Consider the following 24,260-nt stretch of genomic DNA (forward strand, 5'->3'; position numbering starts at 1 on the left):
ACCATCTGACACTAGTCCATCCTGCTACCACAAAATTGGGCTCCCATAGTAAGGTAATGATCCAAGAGGTGGGCTCCTCAAGAATCCTGCCCATCTGTAACTCTTTCGAACTACAGCTCTAAATCAGCCCACCTCCCTCCTGGAGGTATCTCGGCTGTCATGGCAAACTCGTCCTCCTCGATGTTCACAGGTGCAACCTTCGGATCATGCTTCTCATCTTTGTCCTTCTGCCTGAGAGGACATTGTGCTGCGTAGTGACCCATCTCACCACACCTGAAGCACTTTATCTTTGAGACGTCCTTCTTCCGCCTCCGCTGCCCCTTCGATGAAAGGGTTGCATTCTCATCCTCCTCCTTGGGCTTCGACCCACAGTTGCTGCTTCCGTCAAGCTTACACTTGACCAAGTCTCTCCTCAATGCCTCTTGCTTAAGAGCTGCCCACATCTCATCCCAATTTGACAAAGTCACCCTACCCAAGATACTCTGGACAAAGACTTGCCACTCATCTGAGACAGAATTGAGGGCCGATCTAACCAACTCGGAATCTTGAGGTGTAGACCCACAGTTGATAACTCATCTTGAGTCTCTTAAAGCTTTGTGAGGAACGGATCTATGTGCTCCCCCTTCTGAATCTGAGCAAATCTCAGCTTCTGCTCTAAGTACATCTTTCGTTGCTCAGAAGATCCCTGATACAGCGTAGACAACGCATCCCACATCTCCTTAGCAGTCCCTCTGCTAGTGATCTGTCAAACTACATGATCCTTCACTCCGTCGAGGATCATACGCTTTGCCTTCGCCATTCATGCCTTGTACTTTTTCAGCGGATCTGCATCTGCAAGCATAGCCACCACGCTATCGACATATGTCTTGAGGGCATGCTCATCTAGAAGGAATGGCATTCTTGCCTTCCAAATGACATAGTTGGATGCTTCGTCCAATCTAGCTTGATCCCTCAAGTCACTGGTTGCCATTTTTTCCACGAAGAGTATCAACCTGCTCCTCTCTTCTGCTCAGCCAATAAGAGAACGGACTTCTTGGTGGGAAGTCTTATGAGGAAAAATTCCCTCATAGTGCTTCTCTTCTCTTCTGACGTCTTTTTGCAAAGCAAAACAGCCTGCAGAATAAATGCGTCCCACCAGCTTTTCCTCACGCTGAGGCTTCAGCATTGCTCCCTCTACCATGGCAAGATCTTGATCCTGAAGTCATTCTCTCTTTCGACTCACTCAGAGAGACTGCCTCAAAATTTAGCCCTTCGGCTAGGACTGCGCAAACCCCTCTGGGGATTCGAACAGCTGCCTCCTGCAGCTTTTTCGACCTCTCTTTTCTACTCAACGCTGAGTTCTCTGGCATTGTTCTTCTTTCTTCACCAGCACTACTCTGATACCATGTGAAAATTTTGCAAACCGGAATCCCTACTACAGCAAATGATTAAACTTCTCCTATTTGTTAATTACTGAAACAAATTATTTATTGCTTCCTATAGCAAATATCGAAGCTAATACACTGCAGCCTACACCAAATAAATAATATGCCCAAAACAAGAATAGAACAATAGAGAAAGATACAACTGTCAACACAAATGACACAGTATTTTTCGGACAAATGTCCCCGGAAAAACCCAATGCGAGAAAACCATTGCAGCAAATCTAAGGGTTTTTATTATTAAGTTGAAGTATTTATGAATACAACTACTAGATGCCCTCCTGGCAATCCAGTTACAGAGAAAATCACTTAGCAGAAGAAACTGGTGAGATTACCTCACTCTACACTGCAAGTCCCGGCTGATCTGATAGCTGAACTGCGAGTTCCCCGGCTACTTCTACGTTGCCCCTGCGTGGGCCCTGCGTCAGCCTCTAAGTCACTATGTCAGCTCAACTGAGAATCGATCTGCCTTCAGAAGCCTTTTCCAGCCCTCCCGGCTCAGAAACATCAGCTCCCTCAGCAAATTCGGACCTCTGCGCTGGAAGTTGTTGCGTTGCTCTAGGTCAGCCCTTCCTGGCTCTGTGTCACCCTCTATGCCTCTACGCTGCCTCCTTTGTGTGTCTCTCTGCCTCTCTGCTGAGTATCCTTGGCTCCAGAGAAGATTCTCCAGCCAAAAATCCCTCTGCCCCTCTCTGCAACAGCTCACTATCGAAATTCTCCCAACAGTTGCTCTGCTTCAAAAAATCAAACTTCTGAACTCTCTATGTGTCTTTCCAAATGACCCTCAAGCCTCCTTAAATAATCTCCTCGTTGACATTCAACGGCCTAGATTAGAAGCTAATCAATGGCTAAGATCATTTCTGCTTGATCCTCGTCTTCTTCTAGAAGTTACACCCGCAGTTAGATTAATACCCGTTAATTATTTTATTTTCCTAAGTTTAGACTTAGGGTCCCATTAAAAATAATTAATTATTTTAATAAAATTGTTTCTGGGCGGAATTTCCCAAAACGCTTTATGGGTTCTTTGGAATACATGTGCCTAAGCATCCCTGTAAAATTTGAGACTTAGAGCACATCTGACGCTACCAGAAATCAACAAAAAATCTCTCATGGAAGGCACAATTATCTCTGGATGTAAATGGATAAGGTCACATGCAACGCACACTTAACTACAACTAAATAGGTACCCACCTTAACTAGTGTCCCCCCCTTGTGCATAAGAGCCATTTCCTTTGCCATAAACAATCTCCACTTGAACTACCAAGATGGAATATTTCCCAAAGATATGATAACTTTATTAATATTTCCATCGTTATGCACACCAAAGTTGAAAAAATAGACATTGGCAAAATATCGATGAGGGTCCAAAAGACATCTTCTCAACATTGGTGAAAAAATCGGCGAAACATTTTTTTTTTGTTTGTATCCCAGAGGAACCCAACAGCCCACTTGACACGTAGCTACTAGTAAACCTATGGGGGTCTACAGCCTGTCCTCCTCTCCATAAATTGGGTCACAACCAAGGGGATTTGAACCTTGTATCTCTTAGTTTTCACAAATTTCACATTACTTCGATCACCAAGTGTACTGCCTCCCTGGGACTAAACTACAAAAAACATTACAAAATACAAAATATATTCATTTTTTCAAAATTGGAAAAAATAGGAAAAAAATCAGCAAAAATCGAGAAAAGATCAGGAATAATCGTTGATGGAAAAAATCATGATTTTTTCAAACTGAAAATCGGCAAGCTAAAAAAATCGCAATTTTTTGCACATCATTGAAAAATCGACGATTTTATCAACACCGATCCACACCAAGACACATGTCAATATCATCAATCGTGCCAAATTATAATTATGGAAATTATGTTTTCTACACACTCTGATGCATGGCGGGAGTTGGGAAAATAGAATGCCCATACATGGATGATCACCAGGGCGGGAGTTGGGAAAATAGAATGCCCATACATGGATGATCACAGGAGAAGTGGGAACAAAGGGATGTAATCTAGTCCATGAGATCCTCTCCTCTAACCAAAATATAGAGATGTCAACAATTAGGCTCATAAACTTTTGATGGATGGCAACCTTAGGCATATCACTTCCATTATGGTCCTTACTATTTATATCATGCTTTATGGCCTCCATAGGGTTATGATTAGTAGGAAAGGGAGACTAATGAGATGGAGAAACCCAAGTAGGTTGCCCATGATAATCACACTTAGGAGTGATGGAGGATTTCTCATTGTTATTAATAATGTAAGAAGGGTTGAGGAAAGGGTCCACAAGAGACTCAACTACAACCCTAGGATTGTGAGGAAAGACAAGGTTCATATCAATATCATCATCATCGGTGTCATAAATAGGGTCCTTGTTGAAACGATTTCCATGGACCTCCCATATTCCTTCTTCAATATGTAAGTAACCATTGATACCAATGTTTGAAGGGGCTATGGGATCACCTTCTCCAAGGTTTTCAAAGGGTAGATCATCAGAGATAGTATCCTTGGAAAAGGTAGCGTTAACCCTAAGTTCACTCTCTACAAACTCATCCTCCCATTCACACATGCTTTTAGAATTATCATCATCCCATCATTTACCATGCGGATCCAGGGAGGGCCCCCTTTCCTGCTCATCATCTAGATTCCCAAGGTCATGATAATGCTCAATGAAGGCTTCCTCTTGAATGTTTAATGTGGGGCATACTTGAAAATGTCTACGAAAGCCATCAAAGAACTCATCAATAGATGAGATGCTCCTAGGTTTGTGATTATGCAACCATGAGTTATGACCATAGAGAGATCTTGTGAACAAGAAGATAAAGACATCCTGGTGGACCACTTACTCCTTTGAAGTATGTGCATTAAATATTTCTACATGATCAATTGGGGAGAGTGCATCACCATCAAACACGGGCACCCCATGTACCATCAAACACGAGCACCTTACATACACGGGCACTAGTAAATGGATGAGAAGGACAGTCAATTTGTACGCCCTGCATATCATCATCAAATGGTGGCTAGTAAGGGTTGCTAGCTGGTTGGCTATCCGATTGGCTATCAAGTATAGGACAAAAGTTTTCTCTTATAGGGTTACCCATTTTGGTGGGTAATAGTCCTAAAGGGGGATTTGATGAGCTACAGTACAAGCACTTAAATCCCCCAAGAGGGTAATATCCCGCAACACTAAATATTGGACAATATCATAATACAAATTTTAAAACAATTTCCAGCCCAAAGGTCTATGGAGAGTAAACCCTGAGGTAGTAAGAGGTCAATAACAAAGTGCAATAAAAATGTCTCAAGGGAGAGGCGGCATGCCACTAATCTAGAACCACATGAATATGGCAACTTCCAAAATCATTTGACTCAATTATGATAACTTTACCTTAAAGGTAATCTATATCAAAAAAGAAACACCTCTAAAACTCTGTTACACTGGAACCGTTCCGGAGAGGTGGGAAACCCGTTCCAATGGTTCCCGCGCTCCCAGGAGCTTTGGAACTGTATGGGAACGTTACCTTTTCAGCGGGAGCTGCAACGGGAGCTGGGGAAAGTTCTGGGAGCTTTGAAGGCTGTTTTTTTTGGAGTTCCAGTGTTCCTTGGGGTTGGGGAATACAAAGCCTATAGACAAATATGTTGAATTGCCCACAAAACATGAGCCTATGTTGAAATCTTTGCAGGAAGAAAGGCCAAAGACATCCTTAACACCAATATCCTTAATTGAGAAACTGGAGCAATCTCTTGATGGGATAAGGAAGTGTGCGGCACCTTGACGTAAGGACAATATCTAGAATGGCATGTTGATGAGTATTTCTTTTGTTGTTTATGTATATATATCACAAAAGATTGTGTGTGCACACTGTATGTGGCAGTCAATGCTTAAACATTAGAGTTGTTGTGCTTTTTATCTTAAGAATAACTAGAGAAACATATGTAAAATTGTTTCTTTGTATTTTTTAGCCAGATTGTTTCAAAGACTGGTCATGTGTCAGAGAAATGATAATGAACTTGACATTTTATATATATATAAAAGGGAAAGACTCAGGGAGAGAGACACTCAGAAAATATATTTATATATAAGAGAGATTATATATTTAAATTGATTTTACAATTTGAATATTTTAATTCAATATTAATTTTGATTATCATATAAATTATATAATTAAAAAATAATAATTTTTTTTTTCTATTTTTTTTTTTATTATATAATATTACCGCTCCCAATTAGCCATTTCCTGTAAATTTTGGGGAAACCTCTAGTTGTTCCCGACACCCGTACCGAAGTTCCCAACATTCCCACGTTCCAAAAACTCATGCAACATAGCTCTAAAACCATCAACACCATCAGAGCTTTGTATCCAACAACTTGACCCTACAATCTCCTCCTACTCGACCCTCCTACATTCACACAAACCCACTCGCACTTCTCCTTCTCTGCGCTCTTGGTCCACAGAGGCACTCACACTTAGAGAAAATTGCTTTCTCTAAATGATGACTCAATCACACACTTGTGTCTTCACTTCCTTGCTAGGCTCCCTTTTAAACTTCTTTAATTCCAAATCCCTAACCCCAATCTCCCTTCTAGAATCATCTTGGAGATCAACAGTTGAGATTATTTTTAAGTCACTTGAATAATTAAATTATGTATCCTTAGAAAATGACTTAATAGTCCACAATAATTAATTTGCTTTAATTATTGTATTTTTCCTAAAGTTAGACTTAGGAAAGAAGACATAAATCACTCACTCCACCAAGCAAGCACCTAGAGGAGGCAAATAATGTCTTCCACATGCTAAGACACCAAGCTTATGTAGAAGACCTTCCGAAGCTACCACTAGCTTCAACAAAAATGATCATTATTGTGATTAATAAGCAGCTTTTGAGATGTCAGGACGCAAAAATAGTAGGGATTTTCAGCTGTTGGAGTCAAAGACATTTAACATATGAGATTAGACAAGCAGATAATTTTGATATATTGAAATACGTAGAAATTTTATCATTCACATTTACTTTGGTGACCTGTCTCACAGCAGTACCATTATTGTACCATAATTGTTCATGAGTTCTCAGTGCTCACAATTATACATAAAATGGTTAAGATAAAAGGAACTGCAAAGCAAATTAGAAAAAAAAAAGACAGCGATGTAAAAATCTGTAAACCTAAAAAACAGAGAATAATATGATAATCAAGAAAAATCCAGCCAAGGAAACATATCCAAAGAAAAAACAATGTTTTCAATGAAAAAGCCTCATTGCTTCACTTATTCTAGCTTCTTGGTATACCTTCTGGAGTTAAACACAGAAACTGCCACTTCTTCAGTTTCATCTAAACAAGCCACATAATCTCTTTGGGCCCTTTGGATAATTCCAACAACTTCACCCTTTATTACACCATGTATCACAGTGACTGGATGATTTTCATGTTCTTCCTCGTCATCTCCAATAAGAATAGGATTTTCATGAACACCATAAGTAGAACCATCATCCAGCTCCACAGACTTCTGTTTTTCAGCATTTCCAGACATAAAAACACGCACCTGTAGTTGCACCACAATAATACTTATTCAATATTGCCAACTATATCTTACACACAAGGCTATAAGTCAAATAATTAAAAACCATGCACAGTAATCACTCTATGGAAGACACAAATATATTACAAAACAGGTCAACTTCTCAGCAAGCAAACAAAACAAATAAATATGCATGAGCTTTTTTGCATCAAAATGTATATATCAATATGCATATTCAGAGTGTAATTGTGCTATGCATGAATAAAGCCATCCTAAATTAGTATCTTGCATGAAAAGACTTACAAACAAGTGAGGAATTACTTCATCAATTATCATCATATGATACCAAAGTATGTAATGCACTATAAGTTCATACAATAAATAGCAAGCATTTGACTTGGCAGCACCCAGAATGACTTTTCAACTGCTAAAGTTTTAAATGGCTTCAATAACAGAAACTTCAGATTCCCAACACAATTGGACACGAAACCAGAAGTATGCAGACAACCAAAAACACGCTATTGGAATGCCTGGAAGCATTAACTAACTTTTCAAATGCCCAAGAATATGCAAATTCAAACTTCTATTGTTCAAATTAAGCTAGTACATAACATATATCCAAAAATCCATACACAAAAATCTTCTCAAATTTTATGAAATGCAAGTGTCCAAAAATAACCATCCAGAAACACTATGGTTCTGATATCCTGACCTTGCTTGGATAGGCATTTAATATGTAATGCGCAGCTGCCTAGAACAGAAACAACTGTTTTGGAAATACTCTGACTAAATGTTGATGCTGCTAATCTGCTTTCTTGAACTGCTCTAGCTTATAAACCCCAAAAGCAACCCTCTCTCCAATGCCCCATACACAAATGGATTGAGGACAAGGCAGAGACACACTTTCCTCCCTCTCTTCTTGGTTGTCCCTGCCCAGAACACTATTAGGGTTTTAACCCAAGCGGCCAGGAGAGGCCAATGCATGACTAGTCTATGGAGGGAGGTGATGCTCTGGAATCTTTAGAGCTCATTTTTTGTGAACTTCTATTCATTGGGGCGGATGGATACGTGGACCATGCCTTATGGGCATCTTTGTTTCTTCTATATTGTGCGTGAATGCTTTGACATAGCATGGCTCTTGCCCAAGAGAGACCCTACCATCCTTGTTTCAGCTACAGCCAGGTTTCTACACCATGGCCTCTGACCAATGTTTGCTGAAGTGTTGGTGTGGCTCATTGTATGGCTTTGGCCCTAGGCTTATCAATCACAACCTATGACGACAATCTTTGACAAAGGCGTTTGAGAGACAGATGAGGAGTGCATCACAGCTTATAACCTGCTAATACAGCTGGCATTGTATGGCATGACGCCTTTCTCTTATGGTCGCCAATGATGTGGCCTATCCTGGATTCTAATGCTGCTCATTGTAGATCTGAGTTCTCTTGCTGTTCATGGTGCATCTGAGTTCAGTGTTTGGGATACTAGTTAGCTCCACTTGTTCCCCTCTGCATCTAGGATTTTGGGTGTCATATCCCTATGCCCTGGCCATGTTGCAACTTGCATTGGTTATAAATACTACTGTTTTCATAGATCTAGCCTATTGATCTAGCATCAATGATGTGTCATTTCTGCACATTTTATTCCTCAATCTTGGAGGGGCATTTTTCTCCACACTCATGTTGCACCGTTGCATGTTGTTAGTATTTTGTAAAGGGACAATTTTGGATTTTGTGCTAGCTCATCCAAGCAATGCATGTTGATTACCCTGGACATGCTTGCGGATGTCTACTTAAAAGACACACCCTTTTTGTGAAATATGTTTATTGATATAATCTAGAGGTATTTTCAAAAAAAAAATGGAGGTAAAAACTGATAGATGATGCTAACAACTCCAAACCCTAAGATTCTCTTATCTCACAAACCTGCACTAGCAAACCTATGACATCACTATGAGCAATTAGACTATGGTCACTACTAATTCCTCCTCCATTTGTACTAGTTCCTTCCCAATAACAGGGAGGTGGCCCTAGTAATCGTACACTATCAACAACCAAAAAAATCTGCATAAACATCACAAGTGATCAGCACTCAAAATATTTGTGCTTGAAATGTGTATGAGCAACCAAGGAAAAAAGAAAGTTTCTTAGTCAAAATTATATGAGGGGCATTCAATTTCATTAACCAACTACAACTATGAATGATTTAAACAAAAACAGATATATACCTTAACAGATATGCACCTTAAGTGAATATAAATCAAAATCAGGGCACTGAGGCCACCCCACACCACTAACAAAACACAATTATTCAAACATGAGATTCAACGAGCCGCAAAGATACAGCATAATCAAATCCTAGCTGTCTATTAAAGATTGTTTGCATCATCATAATGAATACAAGACTGGTTGGCACATCAAGCAGTGCACACTGTAAGGGCAGCATGAAAGAAAACTGGAAATTGAGTAATGAAGAGGCTGTACTGTAGACTGTTCCCAGAAATTTCTCTCCCTCTTCCACTTCCCTCCACATTTTTTATAGGAACAAGAGGACAAAGAATAAGTGCATCCTAGCTGTGCATGAAAAGAAACTGAAGATCAACCCTACATGCGCCCTGGCTATCAGTCACTTATTTGCTAAAAGAACTGCTATCAACAGTGAACTTGAACTGCTATTAAACCATACTAAAGTAAATAAATCCAATGCTGTTTTAGAGTGAATTCACTGCATGAATATGCTGGAAGATGGCTAACAAGAGATGAATCCGCTCAAAAACTGTCATTAAATTGCCATTAGGGAAGAGCAACCTCTGAAAGAAGATCTCAGTGCTGATCCTGAGCAAGTTCATCGGGTTAGGAGAGCTGTCATCTCACTGTTATCTCAGCAATCTCCCAGTAAAGTCTCGCTACTGCACTCCCACAGCCACATATATGGTTTTCCTCACAGTCCAACATTAGATTTCCCTATAAAAACAGACTCGTGTGCACTTCAAGAGATAATTCCTCCTCAAAATTCATGCCACACAGCCATTGTTAAATTTTAGGTATGTTCTATGCTTAGAGCAATTTATTTCAATTTTCACAGTTAGCTCAATATCTTTTCCAGATATTAAAGTAAACTGCAGATAGAACATAAACATAAATCGCAGAATACAAGCCAAGACAAGAGGACACAAGATGTGGCGCTAGCCAAGGACAAACCCCAATGTGGGGAAACCTTTGATCAATTCTTCTTATATGTTCTTCAATAGTTCAGCAGTGAGAGAGAGAGATAGTACGTTTACAACAGAAGTCAACACTTTGACTAATCTAGATAAGAGCATAGATCATCTTTAAGAAGATGATACATGAGATCAGTTGAAGACATGTTGCTTCAACTGATTCTCCAAGGTCACTCCTTCACCTATCATTGTGCTGCATTTCGTCATCATGTTGCACCATGCTGCACCCATTATCACTATGCTGCATCTCATCATCCTTCATTAATCATGACTGTACCCATCACTGTACTGCATTACGTGCCATTGTTGCACCATGTTGCCATACTGACCTATGTGTTGGCTGCATCTTGCTTGCTTGTTGTCCCTAGCTTGCTTGTTGTCCTTTGCATGCTCGTTGTTGCATGCTAGTTGTCCCTTGCATGCTAGCTATAACATTGCATGCTTGGTGTATTTGCTGCTAAGTACCATACAACTGTCCCAATGTTAGTTAGTTGTCCCTTGCATGCCGCTCTCCTTCGGAGACAGATGCTCTAGCTATTTTGGCAGTTCCCGACAGTTCTGGCAGTTATGGCTATTCCCGGCAGTTCCAGCAGTTTCGATTGATCCCGACAGTTCCGGCAGTCCCGGCAGTTCCAGCTTTTCCGGCTTTTCCGGCTCTTCTGGCACTTCCGGCTTTTCCAACATTTCTGGCATTTCCGGCATTTCCGGCTTTTCCGCCAGTTTTGGCTTTTCCGGATTTTCCGGCAGTTCCGGCTTTCTGGCAGTTCCGTCTTTTCCGGCAGTTCCAGCTTTTCCGACTTTTCCAACAGTTCTGGCTTTTCCGGCAGTTCCAACTTTTCCGGGATGGAGGAGTTCTCAGTTGGTGCCATGGAGTGTTGGAGCAATAGATGTAGTAGTTAGCAGCGCCAGAGCTTGAGCAGCGCAGAGCAGAGAGACAGCAGTGCATGGAGGCACAGTGCAGAGCATTAGCAGCGCAGTGGCTTCAGAAGGCAGCATGGGACTAGCAGCAGTCGAGCTTTCAGCACCGAGGTGTATCCACTAGGATACTTGTCCAGTTTTGAGTGTTTTCAGTTGCTTCTCTCAAGAACCGAGTTGCAGTACGGATGCAGTGTTAGCAATGGCAGTGGTAGCAGAATAGCAGATGTAGCATTCGAGAGGGAGTTGTAGTACAAATGTAGCATTGGCAGTGGCAGTGGCAGTGTCAAAGGCAGCAGTATAGTTGCAGCAGTAGCGCAATAGTCGGTGGACAGCATGTCAAACATCAGCAGCGCAGAGGACGATGCTTCAGAGTCAGAGTCATATGCAGCAACAGCATATTGCTAGAGCACATTCCCCGCTAAGAGGGAGTGTTGATTTGGGGTAGCATCGAATGTGCTCTAAGCCTCAAATTTTGCAAGGAGGCTTGGGCACATGCATTCCAAAGAAACCCAGAAACCGTTTTGGGAAATTCCACTCACAGACGATTTTATTAAAATAGTTAATATTTTTAAAGAGGTTCCTAAGTCTAAACTTAGGAAAATTAAAATATTAATGGGTATTAATCTAATTGTGGAAGGAACTTCTAGAAAAAGACGAAGATCAAGTCAAAACAAGATGAGCCTTAAATTAGGTGTTAATCTAGGTCGTTGGTTGTCCAACAAGAAGATATAAGAAGGGGTTTGAGGTTCATTTGGAAAATACACCAAGAGATCAAAAGATCGAATTTCTGAAGGGAGAAGTTCTCAGGAGGAAGTTCTCAACAGGAAGATATAAGAAGGGGTTTGAGGGTCATTTGGAAAATACACCAAGAGATCAAGAGATCGAATTTCTGAAGTGAGAAGTTCTCAGGAGGAAGTTCTGATCGAGGAGATTTCATGCAGTTGAGGGGCAAGGATAGCATCCGGAGAGAGAGAGAGAGAGAGAGATTCTCTCAGCCGGAGAATCATCAGCAGAGAGAGGCAGAGAGTGATCCCGTAGCTCTCATGCAGAGGCTGACACAGGGACACGCAGACACAGCGCAGAGGGTGAGAGAGAGTCCAAAAGTTTGTTGGGCAGAGTCAGTTTTAGAAGTCGGGAGTCAGGGTGTGAGACCAAGAGGCTGAGAGCAGTGACTCCGGGCAGCAAATCGATCAACGGACTGGGTGACAATGTCCAGACGGGTTGGCGCAGGGACTGTGTGATCACTGTGCAGAGGCAGCGTAGGGCCTGCCAAAGGCACCTCATCCAGTGTCCGGATCAGCAGGGATTTTTCTCAATGATTGTGTGAGGTAATCTCACAAATCTTTCTGCAAGTATTTCTCTCTGTAACTGAATAACTCGAGAGGTATTTAGATATGTATTCAGAATTTTCTACTGCTTAATAATAATAAACCCTCAGATCTACTACATCGGTTTTCTCGCATTGGGTTTTTCAGGGGACATTTGTCCGAAAATAACAATGTCAATTGTGTTGTATTTTCTTTCTTGCTCAATCTCTTGTTTCCGCATAATATTTAATGAAGTGAAGGTTGCAGTGTATGTACTACGATAGTTGCCATCAGAAACTGCAAGTAATTTGTTTAAAGGAATTTAACAAATAGGAGTAATATCATCAGTGGTTGCAGTAGGGATTCCGATTGAGGGATTTTCACAGTCCCTTGCTACCTTTGCGCAGTCATTGTGTAGGCACAGTGTCACAGCGTCACTCTTTCTGCTGATCGACTTGCCTCTCTGAGTCTTCGACTCTGTCCTCCCGATCTCACACCTCAGCTTCCAGCTTCAGAACTCGACCTCTCCAACAAAAATATGGATCTCCTCAAGGCTCTGTGCTGCCTCAGTGTCAACCTCCGCTGCCCAGCGTAGCCTCTACGCTGCCTCGGTGTCAGCCTGCGCTGCCCAGCGTAGCCTCTGCGCTGCCTCTCCCGGATCTCTCTTTGCCTCCTCTGCTGAGTATTCCCGGATCAAGAAAAAACTCCAACCTGAAAACTATCCCTGCCCCTCACTGCAAGAAATCTCCTCGATGACCTCTCCGGCAATTGTTGCGCTACTCTCTTGAGAAAATCGATCTCTGATCTCTCAGTCGATGTATTTCCAAATGCCCATCAAGACTCTTCTTATAATCCTTATGTTGAGAACCAACAGCCCAGTTTATATTCTAATCAATGGCTCAGATCATTTTGGCTTGATCCTCGTCTTCTTCTAGAAGTTTCACCCACAGTTAGAGTACCCTTTAATTATTTTAATTTCCTAAGTTTAGACTTAGGCACCCATTAAAAATAATTAATTATTTTAATAAAACTGATTCCGGGTGGAATTTCCCAAAACAATTTCTGGGTATTGTGGAATACATGTGTCCAAGCCTCCCTGCAAATTTTGAGGCTTAGAGCACATCCGATGCTACCTGATTCAACAACCATGAGCATAGGAGCATCTCATCTATTGAAGAGTTCGTTGATGGCTTTCTTAGACATTTTCAAGTACATCCAGTATTAAGCATCCAAGAGGAAGCCTTCATCAAGCATCATCAAGACATTAAGAATCTAGGTAATGAGGAAGAAGATAAGTCCTCCTTGGGTCCACATGATGAAAATGATGATTTTGAGGACACATGCGCTGGGAAGGATGAATTTATGGAGAGTGAAATTGAGACCAACCCTACCTTTCTCAAAGATATTATTCCCGATAAATCGTTTTCTTAAACCTTGAGAGAGATGGTCCCATTAGCCCCTTAAAAGATGACATTGAAGATTATTTCCACATTGAAAAGGAGAAATGAGAAATTGTCAGTCCTCAATTTGATTGTGCTCCCATTTATGACACCGACACGGAGGATGAGTATGAGATCAGTCTTCCCTTCCCCTCAAGCACTACTTATGATGACATACCCATTGATACCCCTAGGAAAGAGAATCTCCATTTTCCTTTGCATAAAGAGGGGCAGTTGGAAGAAATCAATTTTCCTTTTAGGAGAGACCCGATCTTTGATACCAAGTAAATTGATAAGGCTCCCACTTCTCCTAAGTATGATTCAATGTTCAAATCACTTAAGCCTTTAGATTATGATTTTGGGAAACCGTAACCCATGGAATGCAATATTTCTTTTTCCCTTTTTCCTATTGGTCATCATCTTGAGTCTTTGTTAGGTTATTCCCTCACCCATGGTCATATGATGTCAAGTAACTGTGAAGCCTTCCCCCCACCCAAGCATGGTATCAAGGAAAAGCCCTTCATCAATTATACTTTTCCTCCTTGGACGCACCCTTAGGGTTTTGATGACTCCATTGTCCCCCTTCTCCAGTGTAATCATCATCTACAACCTACTTGTGTTTCTCCATCTCGCCGGCCTCCCTTTCCCGCTAATCATAACCCAATGAAGGCCATAAGCCATGACATAAATAATAAGGACAGTGGTGGAAGTGACATACCAGAGGTGGCTATCCATCAAAAATTTATGAGCTTGCTTGTTAACATCTCTATATTTTGGTTCCAAGAGAAGATCTCATGGACTAGATTACATCATTTTCTTACCTCCTCTCACATGATCATCCATGTGTGGGCATCATGTTTTCCCACCTCCCGCCCGCAACACCCTCCATGTGTTTGGGTTTGCATTCGCTTTGGGGTTTGTTGCATGAGTACTCATATTGGCAGGCATATGTATATTGATGTGATCATATGTTGGTTGCATTGGCTTTACGATTACACTTAGCATTAGCATTATCACATGCATGTTAGGGTAGGATGCATTGCATGATGATTTTTGCATTAGAACTAACCGCATATGATGTTTCTCATGATAGATTAGATTGCATTTAGGTAAAAAAAAAAAAAAAAACATATCTTCTTTCTTGTTGGTTTATGGGCTAACAATAAGCATGGGTGATCATAAGACACCATGAAAAACATGTTGCCCTGTGGCTTTGATCTTTGATATGTGCAAATAACAAGTCTACGATGACCAAGAGAATGTTGGAGTTCTCGTGACCACCCGTTCGAGCAACCTCGTCCACTTCTTCGAGAGATCACATCCCAGTTGGACCCAGATGTTACCCACTACTTCATGGGTGATATCCCAAGGAGAATTTTTTCTCCATGATGGACCTCAGCCGGCAGCCAACTGCTAGCTCGTTGTGCCATTTCTCTGCCACCTGAGCCAACGATGTGGTCCCTCACCCACCTATAGTGATCATATGTTTGAAGGTGGGCCTCCCGAATCTAAAGGTATGTCTTGTCAATTGGTAATTGAGTATTGGGTTTACTTCTCATGGATACTTCTGAGTATGGATTGATGGGGGGATTTGGTGGAAAGGGTGGGCTTAGTTTTTCCTCTTGTCCCCTTGATCTCTTTTGGATGGTACCCTTAGTCCCGTGGGATCTCTTTTATCGACATTTGGTTCTAGGGTGGTACTACTTTGGAAAACCTGACTTTGGGTGCGTGGTCCCGCTCCTTTATCCGCATATATTACTCCATTTCCACTCACTATACCCCCATTCATCATTTCTCCCACCTGGGTCCACATTTCCATTCTGGGTCCACATAGGGTCAGCGTCCCTATCCCCTTGCCCCCACCTTGGGTCAAGCCTAGAATGGTGCCCTAGAGGTTGAAGCAGCTAAAAGAAAAATAAAAAAGAATAATTGGCCACATTTAACAGGAAATTGTACCAAAAAATGCAAAAGATGGTCGGGGCAAAAATAATTAGCACGTGGACAAAACCAATACATGAGCACTACCCCAATCCATGGTCATCACACTAGTTCCATAGGCCCTAGATGAGCCTCCTTTATCATTCAGGAAAATTAAAATATTAATGGATATTAATCTAATTGTGGGTGAAACTTCTAGAAAAAGATGGAGATCAAGTCAAAACAATCTGAGCCTTTGATTAGGAGTTAATCTAGGTCGTTGGTTGTCCAACAAGAAGATATAAGAAGGGGCTTGAGGGTCATTTGGAAAATACACCAAGAGATCAAGAGATCGAATTTCTGAAGTGAAAAGTTCTCAGGAAGAAGTTCTGATCGAGGAGATTTCTTGCAGTTGAGGGGCAGGGATAACATCCGGAGAGAGAGAGAGAGTGATCCAGCAGCGCTCATGCAGAGGCTGATGCAAGACCACGAAGGGCCACGCAAAGGCTGCACAGAGGGTGAGAGAGAGTCTGAAAGTTTGCTGGGCAAAGTCAATTTCAGAAGCCGGGAGCCAGGGTGTGAGACCGGGAGGCTAAAAGTAGTGATTCCGGGCAGCAAATCGATCAGCTGACTAGGTGACACAATGTCTAGAGGGGTTGATGCAGGGATTGCGTGAGGACTGCACAGAGGCAGTGTAGGGCTTGCCAAAGGCACCTCACCCGATGTCCAGATCAACGAGGATTTCATTAAATAGGTTGTTAATGTAACTGGTTCCAATCGCTCATATCTATAAACTTTTCACTTTGATCTCTCTGAATCACCAACTAATGATTTCGCTGTGAAGAGTCAGTTTACATGGTTTGAATCGATAGATTTATTAGCGCGTGTTACTTTGTTTGTTTTCTTTTACTTTTTAGAGACTTTAGGTGTGCTTTTGATATTGTGTTAATTATTAATTTAAGAATTCATCGTGGCTGAATTACCAAGACAATCACGTAGAATGTTAGGTCAACCCCCTGAATATATGCCAAGTCAGCTAGAAAAGATTAAAACTGAAAAATCAAAATCAACAGGATCCGGGACTACGGATGAACCTGAACTTCGATTATTTTAGGATCTGATATAACAACGACTGAAGTAAATCAACCAGAAACATCTACTATTCTAGAACTTGAAGTACAAAATCTCAATTTGATCAACCTCAAACACTAGAATCGGACTTAAAAGTAATTAATCCAACAATTATTGAACTTATTCGAATAGAGTCAGATACTGGAGAGATTTCAGACTCACAATTGACCGAACCAGATATCGAAGAACCTGAGTCTGATGTTTCTAAACTTGAGTCACCTTCAGCTGCTTTAGCCCCTACTCCTGCTCCAAGTTCACCGCGAGTAAAACTTCTTATTACCAATAGTCTACCTCCTGGTCTTATTAGCATTGAAGAAATTATCTCAGACGAAGAGGAAGAATCGCCACATACACCAGTTTCTACCGGTGATCAGACAACTATTCAGGAACTTCTCTTTTCTACCTTTCGACCTGACCCTTGGTACTTTACACCCTTGAACTTTTTAGGTCAAGGCATTCCACGATACACTACTCCTTATTCTACTGTACCAGGCTTTGATATGTCTAGAATGACTTTTGGAGGTATGTCATCAGATACTTCTATGTTTTTTACTTCTCCATAATCAACTTTATATGGTGGCCCATCAGTCCCTCCTGGATATCAGTCTCTTTCTGGGACTTATTCAAGAGCTTCTCCTTCAATTCAACCTTCAACTATGTCAATTGGTTTAATTGATTCTACTGTCCAGGGCTTGACATCTTATCAATATGTAAATATGATTTTCGGCAATGTAGGTAATCCTCAAATTAACCCAACTGACAGCTATTACTCGCCTGGGGGGCAACCATCATATCCTCCTCCTGGAGGACAAACTTTAGTTGCATCTTATCCTACGATTGGAGGGCAACCTCCTACCGGATATTATCCACGTTATGGTCAAACACCTCAAGCCGGTTTTGGTCAACCTGTCGTATCTCAACCCGTTATTGGTACTTCGTATCCTGGGATGAACACAATCTGGAATCCTTCATATAATCAACAACCAATGCAAGTTGCTCCTCAAGTGCCAATTTATCAACCTGTTGGACAACCTATTCAGCAAATGCTTATTCAAGGTATTCATATACAAGTCCAACAACCTGTCCAGAGTAACCCATCAACACCTGTTCAGCAACCACTCCAGCAGCCTGTCCCAAGTACTCCACAAACTCTGGTTCAGTCTGTTGTGCAAATGTCTGTTCAAAATCTAGTTCTGAGTTCACCACAAACTCCCATCCCAGGAGTATCACAAGTAACTGTTCCAATTACTTCTCAAGTAACAGTGCAGCCAACTACTCAAGTTATTCCTCAGGTATCTGCTTATCAAACTATTTCTATGATTTAGTCTATACCCCAAATGCCTGTGGTACAGCCTAGTATACCATATATGCAGACGTCGTTTCAGGGACAGGATTTTCAAGGTCAACCCCAGAGTCAATTTTTTCAAGACCAACCTTTTCAAGGTCAATTCTTCCAAGGTCAACCCCAAAGTCAATTTTTTCAAGGCCAACCTTTTCAAGGTCAATTCTTCCAAGGTCAACCTTTGTAGAGTCAACCCTATCAGGGACAGTTTATCCAAGGTCAAATGGGTCAGGGTCCTTTCCAGAATCAACCATACCCCAGTCATACTTTTCAAGTACCAATTCAACCGCAATTTGGTATGGCTCATCCTGGATATCCTGGAGGTATGCAAATTCCAACTACTCAGGCTATTCCAGGGTATCCTAGGTATCCCCCTCCAGGAACAAGACTCATCCCTAAGGGTTATCAGTACTCGCAACAGGATCCTAACCGTCAGTTACCATTTATTGCTACTTTGGTTTTACTAGATCTATCTCGGTTAATAAATGATCCCATTTTCTATCTACTGTTATGGCTAGTAATCCCTACAAAGTTGCCTAATGAAATTCCAAAATTTGAAGGTAAATCATGAGAGGACCCATCAAATCACATCATGACTTATCATCTTTGGTGCACATCGAACTCGTTAATTGATGATTCTATTACATTACGGCTTCTCTAGCAGACCTTAACCGGTTCGGCAGCCAAGTGGTATGTTGAATTATCGTGAGCTTCTTTCAGTGCTTTCAACGCCATTGCCACTGCTTTTTGACGCATTTTCAGTTACCTATCCAATATGATAATGGTACTGAACTTTTAACTTCTTTAAAACAGTAAACGTCTACCCATATTTCAGATCATATTCATGAATGGAGATGAAGACATCGTTTAGTTAAAGTTTATATTCCAAATCAGATTTTAGTCGAATGGTTTATAAAATCACTTTTGTCAGTAATTACTAAAGATGTTGCCAAAGGTGGCGTTGTAACTGAAGAGCAAGTTATCGCTCGTGCCCAGTACTTAGATCTTGTTTATACTCAATCTGGCACTTTGTATGAAAAAAATCCAAATTTGCCTCGTCCAAGTCAAACTAACCCAACTCTTACAGGATCACACACTATTGATGGTGTCATTGGTTCTGTTAGCCAACAATCTAAGACTAAAAAGAAAAATTCTAAGACTCAAATTTTGGCCTTACCAAATTCACCTGAAGAAAATCCTTCTCCTGAAATTACTTCTGAAATAAATGTCGTAGATTCATCTACTGGCAAGAATAAGCAATCTGGAGGTAAAAATAAAGGAAAAGGTAAAACGAAACAAAACATTGCTCCCAAGGAGAAATCAAACAAGAATGAATCATCTGACGAAAAGAAGAAACCTCGCTACCCTTGTTTAATTTGTGATGATGATCATTACACCAAGGAATGCCCTCATAGCGCTGAAGTTTCTAAATTCGTTAAAGGTTCACCCACTCCCGCTATTTTGAAGGATCCATTTCCTTCTCAAGATAGTAAGATGGTTTCCCATAACCCATCTTCTTCTTCCACATTGACGAACATCATGATGATGTCTTCACAAGTTATGGTGGCTATGAGGTCTAAAGACTATGGATCTAAAAGTCCTAGTGTAGATGGAAATGATTCCAGTTCACCTGGTCATTCTTCCACATCAACTCCTCCTCCTTTTGAACCTTTACAAATTGAAAAACCTAATCCTGATATGGTAATTCGATCGCCTCCTAAGGGTGTTCTTCGAAAGTCAGCTTTTAATCCTCATGCTAGAGCTGCTCAAAATTACAACATTGTTGAAGATCTGGCTATGTCACCTTCAACAATGTCGACTCTCGAAGTGTTGCAGACTTGTCCAGCACAAAGGAAATTATTGTTATCAGCCATAGGAGCAGTTGATCCCCAGGACTCTAATCTAATCATTTTTTATCTCGAAAATCATGTACCGAGACTCCCACATCAACTGGCCTTCCAGATACCAGTTTTTGTCAAAACCAAACGAGTTTTTCGAACGGTAATTGACGAAGGAGCGTCTACATGCATTATGTCTATTGCTTGTTGGAGAGCTTTAGGTTCTCCAACTATCAATCAGTCTCCCACAACTTTGAAAGACTTTGATGGAAGAGGTTTTTGACCTTATGGAATTTTGAACGACCTGCCTATAGAATTAGAAGGTAAAATGGTTGCAATTGAAGTTGAGGTCGTTGACGCTCAGCTTGATTATAACCTTTTACTGGGCCAAAATTGGACTTATGCCATAGCTATTGTGGTCTCAGCATTTTTTCGAATGATCGTGTTTCCTCATAAAGGAAAAATTACGAAAGTAGACCAGCTATCCTATTACACTTCGAACCCTAACTCTATTGGTAACGTTCCTTTTGTTGGAAAATCGATTACTGCATATGAGGATGTTGGTGTTGATCTTCAAATGGACTCGTCTCTTATGGGAAATTTCGCGTTCCCTACACCAAGCCTTCTTCATAATGTTGCCCAAGTCAATATGATTAATTCAAGCACTTTTGAATCTTTTGATCCTTGGAAAGTGCCTTCAGAGTCAGAATTAGCCTTGTACGGTAGTTAAATGCCTCTTGAGTCTTAGCCCTTTTGAACTGGCTTATCAGGCAATTTATTCCATTTCCAACCCATCACCATCTAAAAATGATCGAATGAATACGATCACCAATGATTATTCTCATTTGTCACATTTAGAACCAATATCAATACCTGATCCTTTTGATAAAGAATTTATAACTAATGAAGACATCATGGAGGTAATGACTTTGGATGAAATGCCAAGGGAAGATTACCATCATCACTCATCTTTCTTACCCTGCCTTGACAAAGTCATGAATGATTTTTCATCTATGTTTTCTCCTAAGATTGTGAATGATCCTGAATGCCCAATGTCTATCCTTCATTCTGAATCTGAAAAGAATTTAGGAAACATCTCAGCAACTGTGCCAATTAACATCTCAATGAAGCCAGGAATTACTGAAAATATTCATATAGGTGCTTCTTGTTCTTTTGAAGAAATTCAAACATATAAAGCCCTATTCCAGGAATTTCGTGACATTTTTTCCTGGTCTTATGAAAAAATGCCAGGAATCGATTCTCGTATTGTAGTGCATGAACTTAACACTTACCCGAATGCCAAACCTATTAGACAAAGATTGCATCTGGTGCATCCACAAAAAGTTGTTGCTATAAAAGCTAAAGTTGAAAAACTATTAAAAGCAGGATTTATTTACCCCGTTCCTTTGACTGATTGGGTATCCAATATTGTACCAATCAATAAGAAACAAGGAACCATTAGAGTATGTATCGATTACAGGGATATTAACAAAGTGTGTCCAAAAGACAATTACCCAACCCCATATATCGATCAAAATATTGATGGTGTGCCAAAAACGAGATTTTCTCTTTCATGGATGGATTTTCCGGTTATAACCAAATAAACATACTCCCTGCTGATCAGCATAAAACTGCATTCATTTGTCCATGGGGAACTTTTGCTTATAGCAAACTCCCATTTGGTTTGAAGAATGTTGGCGCAACTTTTCAAAGAGCAATGTCTTACGCGTTTCATGATATCAAACACATTGTCTAGCCCTACCTAGATGACCTACTAGCTCACTCACGAAGACGGCAGGACCATCCAATGCATTTGAGAGCAATCTTCATTAGATGTAGGCACTACAATATTCGTTTGAATCCACACAAATGCATTTTTTGCGTACAATCCGGTCGACTACTAGGATTTTTTGTTTCGAAAGAAGGCATTCGTGTCGATCCTCTTAAGGTAGAGGCAATCCTAAACTTGCCTGCTCCTTCTAATCTTCATCAACTCCAAAGTTTGCAAGGGAAAGCAAACCTTTTATGTAGATTCATACCTAACTATGTTGAATTGACCAAAGGTTTTACCCGACTTTTGAAAAAGGGCATTCCTTTCATTTGGGACGAGCTTGTTGAAAAAGCTTTTGATGCATTAAAACACGCATTGACCCATGCACCGTTATTGCATCCGCCTAATTATCATCGGGATTACTTTCTATATCTAGTTGCGTCAGATGCCACCATTGGCATGGTATTAGTTCAGGAAGACGAATCTAACAACGAACATGTGATCTATTACCTAAGTAGAAATCTCACCAAAACTGAGATCAAGTATGCACATGTGGAGAAATTAGCTTTGGCAGTCGTTCAAGTTGTTCAGCGTTTTCGTCACTATATACTCTTGCGAAAAACGACAGTCATTTCGGATTGCAACCCTATGATGTATATTCTTACCAAACAATTGCTAGGGGACAAGTATTCCAAATGGATAGTCATCTTACAGGAATTTGATTTGGAATTCGAAAGATCTAAATCAAATAAATCATTAGTTTTCGTTGAATTATTATGTGACTTTCCCTATACTGACACAGAAACAGTGGTAGAAGATTCTCTGGCAGATGAATCTCTCTTTCTGATCAGTACATCTGATCCTTGGTATGGAGATATCATCACATATCTTCAAACCCAAAATTTTAGGCCTAAGTTATCTCGAACTCATCATCGTCGCATCCACTACCAATCCTTGCAATATAACCTTGTTGGCGATACTCTTTCGACGTTTCCTAACTCATCAAGAGGATGAAAAAGAACTAAATGATTGTCATTTTGGAGCATCTGGTGGTCATATGCCTGGGTATGCCACTGCCCAAAAGATATTGCGCGTTGGCTATTTTTGGCCTTCCATGTTTAAAGATTGCATAATCGCAGTCCAAAAATGCCATAATTGCTAGGTTTATGATCGCAAGATGCGAGCGCCCCCAACTCCTCTTCACCCTATTATCGTTATCAGTCCTTTTTCAAAATGGAGCATAGATTTCATCACATGTAACCCTCACTCGACCGGGGGGCATGGGTATATTATCCTTGCAATTGATTATTTTACGAAATGGGCCAAGGCGATGCCTACATACAAGGACAACAGCGAAACTACAGCAATTTTCATTTTCAATCATGTGATTGCTCAATTTGGTGTCCCACCAGCCATTGTTACGGACCATGGTAGCCATTTTCGCAATTTTATGATGACTGAACTATCTGCACAGCTCGGCCTGCACCATGATAGCTCTACACCTATTATCCGCAAGCAAATGGTCAAGTCGAAGTTGTTAACAAAGTTTTAACAAACATGATTAAACAGATAGTTGGCATTCATAAAGGAAACTGGCATACCATGCTTTTTTCAGCCTTGTGGGCATACCGTACTACTGCGAAAACATCTATGAGTTTCACTCCCTTCCAACTTGTTTATGGTTTGGAGGCAGTTTTACCGATTGAATGTGAAATTCCATCTTTGAAGCTAGCCATCGAGTTATTACCAACTACCTCTGCAGAGGAAGAGTGTTTTTTGCACTTAGCATGTCTAGATGAAACTCGTCGTGAGGCCGCACTAGCTAGCGAGGCTCATAAAAAACGAGTTAAGGCTCAATTTGATCAAAACGTGAATCCTCGTTCTTATGCAGAAGGTGACCTAGTCTTGGTCTACGATCAAGCACATGACAAATTAGGTGCAGGTAAATTCGAGCCTATGTGGCATGGCCCTTACATTGTAAAACGTGTATTAGCCAAAGGGGCCTATGAGCTGGTCAATTATGATGGTGTTTCTTTAGGAAAGCCCAGAAATGGCCTCTATCTGAAGAGATATTATGCATAAATTATTTTGTGAAGACTTGTACATTACTTGTATTATATTTTTATAGGTGTGTGCGGTAGTTTTAGCATTTTTATAGTTCACTACTACTTCTGCTTATCTTGTTTTACACTTGATTTGCAGATGTCGACATCCCCTCAAAATTACATTGGCTTTGCTAATGGCGCTAGTCGTAGTACTCGGAACTTGTCTTCTGCAGCTTGGGTCATTTATTCACCCAATGATGAGTTAGTTTCCATTCATGGGATATGCCTTGGTCAAACAATGAACAACATAGCAAAATATAGTGCATTTATTGAACTATTATCTAACGCCATCTCATTTGGCATTCGACGTTTGATTGTTAGGTTAGATTTGCAA

At 40.7% G+C, this 24,260-nt stretch overlaps 1 protein-coding gene across 1 annotated transcript in view; it reads right to left on the bottom strand.

Moving 5' to 3' along the window:
- Window positions 1–24,260, bottom strand: part of LOC149220577 (uncharacterized) — a 529,656-nt gene that overhangs the window by 422,880 nt on the left and 82,516 nt on the right. Inside the window, exon 11 of the mRNA XM_089384824.1 lies at window positions 6,712–6,965. Within this exon, the coding sequence (XP_089240950.1) occupies window positions 6,712–6,965 (254 nt within the window). The remainder of the gene's footprint in view (window positions 1–6,711; window positions 6,966–24,260) is intronic.

This window comes from Pinus tabuliformis, chromosome Q (genome assembly GCF_031772625.1).
Source record: "Pinus tabuliformis cultivar Carrire ecotype Pingquan chromosome Q, CPIR1, whole genome shotgun sequence".
NCBI lineage: Eukaryota > Viridiplantae > Streptophyta > Pinopsida > Pinales > Pinaceae > Pinus > Pinus tabuliformis.